Genomic DNA, 9,249 nt, shown 5'->3' with positions numbered 1-9,249 from the left:
TTAATTTTATATATAATATAAATATTTATTATTGCATACATTCTAAATGTTTGTTGTTAAGAAATTAAAGCATATAACATTATGTAACATTTATTAGATATCTACATCTTAAAAAAATTTTTCTATTTGTTCATTTTGCAATATTTACATTAAATATTATATTAACAATCAATTGATATACATTTGTACTATAGGATTATTTTTAATTAAACTTATACGTTTATATGTATATATACATATATACTTATATGTTTATATATGTATATATATATATATATATATATACACACACATAAGTATACATGCTAAAAAATATATACCACTCCAAAGATTTTACTACAACTTTCGTCCATTTTCGATAAATATATCTAAATATCCATATCGTTAATGTGCGCCGCTATAGAATTATTAACGAATGAGTCTCTGATTTAAAAACAACTAATATGTGTTGTGATATCCGATAAGTAAATGTTAAATAGTTCGATATCTTTTTCTTCTCGTATGACTCTTCTACTACACCTTTGAGTAGATAAATCGTTAAATAAGTCGGCATCTCGTCTTTTATTTATTGATTGAATTAAGAATATTCTACTCGATATATCTTTCTTTTCAAGTACACAATATTAAGTTAGTTCAATTTATTAAGTTAGGACAATTTTATGATAGAATTCAAGAAATCACCTTTGGAAAATAGTTACTAAATGAATATCAACTTATAGGGAAATTAATTTGAGATTATAATTGTAATCGATTAGAATATTTTTTTTTTAATAAAAAATAATTATATCTACTTATAGTATCGTATGTGTAATAATATACAATATCATATATCTTTATATTAAATAGAAAATGAAATTTTAAATTATTAATAACACTGTCCGTAACAAAATTTGACCTTTCTTGTAACATAAATATGAATAACTTCTGAGATATATTTATTTTGCCTGCTAAACAATTCCAATTTAGTTATTATAATTTTAAGAAAAATGGTATTAAACGTCAAAAATACATCATAAAAAACTCTTTATACTCATATTAAAAAATGGCGTTAGTGTATAATAAGTAACAAAGTTGTACATAATAGATGCGTTTTAAATGATCTTCTGAAAATATTTATAAATAGGAAAGTCCAAAACGAACCTTAAATTTAAGGACAGTGACATATATATATATATATATATATACAAGAACTGACATATACATTTATATTCATTCTTTTGAGAAGAAGGACAAGAAATGGAGCGTAACTAAGGTTTCTTGTCACATTCATCTAAATCTGCCTATGAACGAAACTTTAATTGATATATTTTCTGCGGATTATTAATTATTTTCATATTGCTTTTAAATACTCAACTCTCCAAACACATATAATCAATTATTTTATAATTCAATCCATAAAATATTTGGAAACATTTAAATAACAAAAAACTTTTTCTAATACAATATTTTAGAATTCATTAGTAGCTAGCTAAGGTTTAAAAATTAATTCAGAGAATACTGGAGAACGCACTTGATAACACAATTTGAAACTCATGTAACATAATAAAGATCATTAAAGAGTGACATCCTTTGCTCGATACCTTCGCCACCGTAGTCGGCCAAGCCGAAGTTGATTTGGCAACTACCTTTCGACAACGTGGGCGTCCAGTGTGGTTTAGTAGTTTCCTCGGCGATGATGAAGACGACAAGAACAACGATGGTGACGAACATATTCACCGTTCCTGGTGGGGATCCAACATCAATGCGCTTGCGTCGGTCGTCATTTTGACGAAGCCATGGAACAGCCGGCGCGCCATACGAACGACGACAGGTCGCGCACTACGAGTAGGGCGCTGGTCGGCTCCGAAACCCCGAAGAAGAGGAAGAAGAAAACCGTAGAAGAAGTGGAGTGGACGTACTAACGATTGAGGCCGAGGCGATTTGACTTAGCCAGCGGAAAGGAAAACCGTTATCGGCGAAGGGTGTCCAAACTAAAAATCCACGAGAGGACTTGAGTCCCAAAATACGAAAAAAGTCAAAATATTGTTGAAAACAAATAGAGGATAAAAAGAGAAAAATGGCGTCTTCAGCGGTTGCTAAATCCTCTAAGTACACGTACCGCTCTACCGGTGGTGCGGGTACTGCCGATGTTAGCATCGAATATAGCGCCGACCTGAGCGCTCTTAGCAGACTCGAGGTAGGTCCTGTGAAAAAAACCTCTGATATGAGTTCTTCGGTAGGAAAGAGAACCACAACGATGATAAAAATTTAAAATAATGCATATTTTTTCACTTATTTATTACTAACTTTTAAATGCTACCTTCTAATTATATTTTAAACAAATTAAATGAGATTATTTATAAATCTATAGTGCCTTTAAAAAGTTAAATTGCCTAAAATTAATTAAAAATAATTAAAAATAAAAAATTAATTCGAAATAATTATTTATAATTGCTTCTTCAAAAAGAAAGAAATTCACTAATAATTATTATAAACTTAACGAAATTAAAATAATTAAATAATCCGGAAAATTTATAATCAGAGATGTTTTAAATAAAGTTGTAGTATAATATACTTTCAACACATTTAATATTGAATTTCAACGAAAAATTTTTTTGCACAATATGAAAGAGTTACAAATTCTCATATTTTATTAAAATCGTATTACAATATAAATATATTTAATAATCGTAAAAATTGGAAGTTAACTATTTTTTTTTAAAATACAGAGGCTATGTTAAAATCAGAATTTTAAATGATCAACGAGATTTGTCAGTCCACTTAATTGATATTGCAACGATTACATCTACGTACGATGACGAGACGAATGAAAAAGAAAATGAAATTGTCTATCGACAGACGTTCTCCACTTCCTGAAGAAACGCACGATCGCATCTATTAATCACTATATTTTAATGAAGATAAAACTTCAACAATAGTATGTCACAAAAACATTGACTATCAGTGATATGCAATGGATTCGAACAATCGCGGAGCAGTGACCAATCGCGAAGGTGGTGAACTACGAAAGTTCAGTGACCATAAAAGATGTTAGTGCCAATCCAACGAGGAAGCAAAGTGTACGACGTTCTGTAGCTATCGGATTGCTCGTGTACGAAAATAGTCGGTGAAATATCGGTCTGAAATGACGATCATGCCAAAGCGCCAGATCGATACCGCTTTGATACCGTCAGCCAATGCTATGCTAAGTCCACAAAATACTTTGACCCATCTTTCTTCAGACTTAAGGATATGCTTTTCTAGAACGTATTTCATCTCAAGAGAAGTATAAAGGAGATAGTAAGAACAGAACAATAGTCGTTTCTACAATGACCAAGTAAGATCGTTTCTTTATCCTTTGCAAGTGGCCTGGCATTTCTTGGCGCAATCTAACGTTAATACGCGCCTTTCTGAAATAATCTCAGCCAAACAGTTCAAAGACGCGCTAAGATATCGCGATGTCGTTCTCTCCTTCTACCGAGGACGAATCTATTCTACGGAGGCCGTCTTTCCGAAATATCGAGCCTCCACTCTTGGGTATTTTTGTCGAATGATTACGTAAAGCGTCGATCCTCTAAAATGGCGCCTGTAATATCCTCTAATACTTATTGCCTTTCTTTTCAGGACAAAATCCGCCTACTACAGGATGACTTGGAGTCTGAGAGAGAGCTGCGTCAGAGGGTGAGTTCCATGAATGTTTTTATACAATATTTGAAGTTTCTTAATCGCTGATATCGAGCGCCTGCTATGTTTAATATCAAATTCTTCATAACATTAGGATTATATTCAATGAAACTTTACTATATATAAAAGCAAATAAATGATTGAATGATTAGATTAACTGTTTTATACACTGTTTTTTATATTCTTTTCTATTGAAAAATTATAGAACATTAAATTATCTAGATAAACTATTACAGATTATATTTTTGTTAACATATAATAATTCAATTAAATATTATTTAGTTTGTTAAATAATTAAGAATTAACGCAGGCGCTTAATATATTATTTAACTATTACATCATAATAATGTCAAAATGTAACACTAATAATAATGAACAGGTTTTTATTTACGTTTATTTAAAAAAAAATACTTACTGAAAGAACACGTGTATTTTAACAAGTATAATTAAATGAAAATACCAAAGAAACTGATAAAAATTCGTTTCGTAATTTAAGATTTATAATATAACATCAAAATGTGCTTGATCAAAAAGTTATTTTGACCATTATGTTGACCGAACAAAATTACAATCTTATGTCTCACTCTTCATTAAGATATTCATTAATTGAAAATGAAAAGGATCTAAGAATGTTAATTCATTGCAGAATAGATCGCAGTAGGTCGAATTGTCCAGCTCTTGAGTTACATCTATTTTTAGGAACGCAAAGTTCTTCGAGATCGTTCCCGCATTCCTACGTTGTATTCAACACTGTTCGCCTACTTTCAGAAACGAGGAAAACTTTATCATATAGAATCTTCACAAAAATTTGCACGATTTACAATTTAAATGTTTCAATCTTATATAGAGAAGATTCATACAAATACAAACTTAAAGAGAATACGAAATTTTTACAATTTAAAAAAATTTTTAAATAATTTAATTCCATCTGCATAAACATAAAGATATATCTTGTTTCTTATCACAAATTAGAATTAATTTCTTTACTTATTAAAAAGTTTTAATTAAAAAAATTGTACGTAGTTTTATAAAATTTCATATCTGAGATACATTATAGAAATTACATTTTTTAATATTCATCTGTAGTTACTCATCTATAGTTACATGTGTAACCTAATAAAAAGGGTACAACGAATTTCAAATAGAGAATTACATTTTATAAGAACTTCTCAGATTTCATTGCTTGTCAGAATTCTATAGAAATCAGATTGGTATATAACGGACGCCGTAATACATGTATTGAACAATTGCCAAAAATTTTCCTCGACTTTCAAAGCTATAAACCTCGAAAATTGATATGACGGGTTACATCGCATGATGTACACTTTCAAAACATCTTAAATATCTTTATTTAAACGTGAATGCATCACATTTAAAAATTGCAAATCTTTTGAACCATTATACAAAGGCATATAATTGATTTAATAATGCTGATTTTGTAATGCACCTACTTGGATACATAAATACATGACAATTTAATTTTATCATCAGATAGCGAATACATTATATAACTATAATAAAATTTATTAATTTATTTAATTGTAATAAAAAACTATAATAAAAAAATAAAATTTTAATTCTCATACATATTTTATATTAAATTAGTAAGTGTTTTAAATCAGTTATTAGTGTGTGTTATTGGTATTATACATCGTGTTTATAATGCTAATAATAGATGCCTTTATTAAATATCTGAAATAATACTAACTAATTAAGATAATAATTAAACAATTTCATGTAATATTATGGTAGTAGTATCACAATCTTTCTTTTTCTCGTTAAACGCTTCGTTTGTAATATGAATAAGACTCCCAATATAGACACGCCGCACTCAAAAATAGATCGTCCTATTCACGATGTGAAGTAACCTGACGTCAAGCTACCACTTAAGATACCAAAGTATACTGGCAAAGACTACTGTCATGCAATTTCTTTAATCAAAATAATAATCATAACTTTACTGCATTTTTCACCAAGACTCATTCCTAAGGATCTAATTTCACATTTAATTATATAACGCATAGATTACATAAGAGAATATAAAATATAAAAACGTTTTTAAGCTTTTAAAGAGATATACCTTGATTTAAAAATTGTATCATTTATTGTTTATTTTATTTCAATATATAAAAGAAGTAGTATAAAATAATATATTTAGAAGAATACAAAATAATTATATTATTTTTCTCAATTTTAATTTAAAACATTGTTTTTAAATTATTGTAAAAAACATGTGAAAGTTTTCTTATTTAATTGTACATTTCACTAAACAAAGTACTCAAAGAGCACATCAAGTCAAGAGATGTTATTTTGACTTTTTCTTGACTTAATGCATTCTTTTATTTTGACGTTGTGAAGATCAGACTGATAACTTTTGATTACAAAATTTGTTTGTTGATATTAAGAATTAAAATAAAGTCATTTTAATTTTTGTTGACTTTTTTATGTGTTCCTTGGGTATTAGTAACATTATATCAATATTATAATTTGCTATTCAACGATATATAGATGTAATAAAATATATATGCTGTATGTTGAGAAAATTATGGCGTAATATTGAACTTATAATGTCACTGTTATTTTATTGTTCAGAGAAATATCCTCATTGCATCTTTATTTTCGTGTAATTAATAACTTATCTAATTTAAAAATTTAGTCTCTTTATATAGATCTAGATATATAGAGCTAGATATATAAAATTTAAACTTATAAATTTAAGTCATAAATTTAAAAATTATCTATTCTTTTTTTCATAAAATTTTGCAATCTTACAGATCGAACGCGAGCGTGCTGATTTAAGCGTGCAAGTCATCCAATTGTCCGAACGTCTCGAAGAGGCTGAGGGTGGCGCTGAATCTCAAGTAAGTTTGAATTTTACAAAGATAACTCTTTTGTTTATGTCAAATACAGTTACAAAAAGTAGTATTAAACAATTAAATAAACAATTAAACAATAAATTATGCATAAATTAATGATTTTCTTGCTTAGTTTGAGATTAACAAGAAGAGGGACACGGAATTGGCCAAGTTGCGTAAACTACTCGAAGATGTCCATCTTGAGAGTGAAGAGACCGCACATCTCTTGCGCAAAAAGCATCAGGAGGTTGTCGTCGACTTTCAAGATCAGATTGATCAGCTTTCTAAAGCACGTGCTAGGTTAGTAACAAAAAACACCGTAATCAATGGAACTGTCCATCACTTAGTATTAATATCAATAATGAGCAACTAATATAATAAGATAACATAATAAGCTTGTTTAAAATACATTAATAATTTATTAATGAATATTTAACTTACTATTAAGTATTTATAGATTCAATTAGATACATATCAATTAGATACATTTCTATTAAATATAGCTAAGGCTTTTAAATTTAACATTTCTATTAGAAATTAATTGACCAAAATCAGAACTCCGTACATTTCAGAAAGTGCACGGACACGTGTACATTCGCGATCACAAAGCAGCCGCAATGTAAATGTTTGTTAATCTTCTATTTAAAACGGGAGCGCGCATAAGCATGTTGCCAGGGAACATCAATAAACAGCTGAGAACTGGCCGGAAATTCGGCGCGTAGCAAATAGTGGTTTCATAAGGAAGCGTCTCGCAATGTGGAAAAGACAAGACGCTAATAGGGAGGAAGCGTAATGAATCACGATGTCACATGGGTAATTATAACGCGGTTCGTCACAAATGAGAGTGACTATACGTAAGAAAATTTGTGCGAATTATACAAGTCGCACTGGCCACAATCCAAACTAGAAAATGACTCGCAACTGAAATACATGAAGATTCAGTACTTCGGCTCTTCTAAACATAGTCGCTTCTTCAAGACGCCGATTTTGTCATCCGTACAAGAACGATGACAGCCCTGGAAAGACGCATTAATTAGATCGCTAATTGGCCGCGCAATGAAACGTCCATGATCGCTTTTAATTTCGTTTTCTTTGATAGCTTTCGATTAAAAATAAAATGGAAAACAATTACTTTTCAAATAATCACATAAACTGTCTGAAACACAGCTTCATTCTTCGCCATTTCAAAAACATTCTAAATAATATTCTGGAATAAAAATTAAACAATCTTAAAAACATGCACAAAATATTCTAAAATATAATTTTTATAATTAAAAAATATAAGATAAAAAATATAAGAATAAATTGTATAAGATAATAATTGACATTTATATAATTAATCGCTATCAATATTTAAATCAAGAAATCTTTGGTGTTCATCATTTTTTTCAAGGATATATTTAAATATAATCTTAAATTTTGTATACTACTATTTCCCAGCACTTTATGTTAGGACGTCCTTTAGATGTCTTTTAGATATTACATGAAAGTCTGAGTTGTATGGGTTATAACGGATTAATTTTGCTTCAAGTTATATAATGAATAAAAATATGTATATATTTAAAATTTTATTACATGAAAATTAGAAATTGTTGTAACATGATTACAACCTATAGATACATACTTTATTCAATGAATGTCCTGGGAACGTCCTTAAGATCGAGGACGTCTTTAGAATGTTCCTTGGAAGTCTGTGCTGTGTGGAAACACTTATGTTATTGTGTCAGAAATCCTTTAAAAGAATACTAATTTTCCAGAATTTAATTTGAAACAGCGACATAGTTGCTAAAAATAATAAATAATCAGTACAGCTGTTACCTTGCTTCAGAAATCCAACGACACAAATAGTATCAAATATACCTCGGTTACATTTTCTTCATGATTTCACTGCCGATTATAAATCGTAACCCACGCAACAACATTGATAAAATTTTTGAATATTGTAAAAATAGAAGAATCAATTTACAAATATAAGATAAGACATAGATTATTCTCTCAATAATCTTGCATGATATTTTTTGATAATTTTTATTCCAACTATTGTCATTTATTGTCATCTATTATTGTAATTTTTTTTGTCTTTAATCAATCTTTTAAGACATTTCTCCAAAAATTAACTTCTTCAAACATGTCTTAAATATGATACCACTCAAAAAAAATAATTTTTATCTGTTCATAAGATAAACTTGTGAAGGATGTATGATAAGTCTCACTGTGCTAATATTCTTTTTTTTTCTCAGTACAAAAACATATTTCTATCTTCCTTTATTTTCCTCGTGCGTTTCTTGTTCTCTATCTCGCTTTTGCTCACACAGCTTATGACTATTTTTAACCGTACGAGTCGCGCGGTAATCCACAACCCCAACGTTGGCGCGCCATATTAGTACACGCGACCAGCCAGAGAACCCCCCCTCCCACTATCTTCAGAATCGGCTGACATCTTACACCCTCTATCGTATAAGAGTAAATTCAGATTACCCAATTTTTTTCATATTTCTTCCAGAAAAATGGAATTATTCATAATGTTCTTTTCAATATGTGTATTACATGTGGAGAACATGCGACGAGGTTGCACTATATTTTGTTTAAACATATTATTATTACAATTTAAACATCTATCAAGTTTCTCTTTTCTTTTATATTTAATATTATTGATGTGTTTTAACAAATTAATAGGAGTATAAAAAATATTACTTTACATCTTAAAATTATATATATACATATATATATA

The 9,249-nt window shown here is 29.0% G+C and overlaps 1 protein-coding gene across 1 annotated transcript in view; it reads left to right on the top strand.

Moving 5' to 3' along the window:
• Positions 1-1,777: 1,777 nt before the first annotated feature.
• Positions 1,778-9,249, top strand: part of LOC108693950 (paramyosin, long form-like) — a 23,097-nt gene continuing 15,625 nt past the window's right edge. Inside the window, exons 1-4 of the mRNA XM_018203182.1 lie at positions 1,778-2,176; positions 3,604-3,660; positions 6,438-6,524; positions 6,652-6,818. Of these exons, the coding sequence (XP_018058671.1) occupies positions 2,057-2,176; positions 3,604-3,660; positions 6,438-6,524; positions 6,652-6,818 (431 nt within the window). The 5' untranslated portion in view covers positions 1,778-2,056. The remainder of the gene's footprint in view (positions 2,177-3,603; positions 3,661-6,437; positions 6,525-6,651; positions 6,819-9,249) is intronic.

The sequence above is a fragment of the Atta colombica genome, unplaced genomic scaffold (assembly GCF_001594045.1).
Source record: "Atta colombica isolate Treedump-2 unplaced genomic scaffold, Acol1.0 scaffold111, whole genome shotgun sequence".
NCBI classification, from domain to species: Eukaryota; Metazoa; Arthropoda; class Insecta; order Hymenoptera; family Formicidae; genus Atta; species Atta colombica.
The sequence above is the reverse complement of the archived record's forward strand: the minus strand, read 5'-3'. Positions and strand labels throughout refer to the sequence as shown.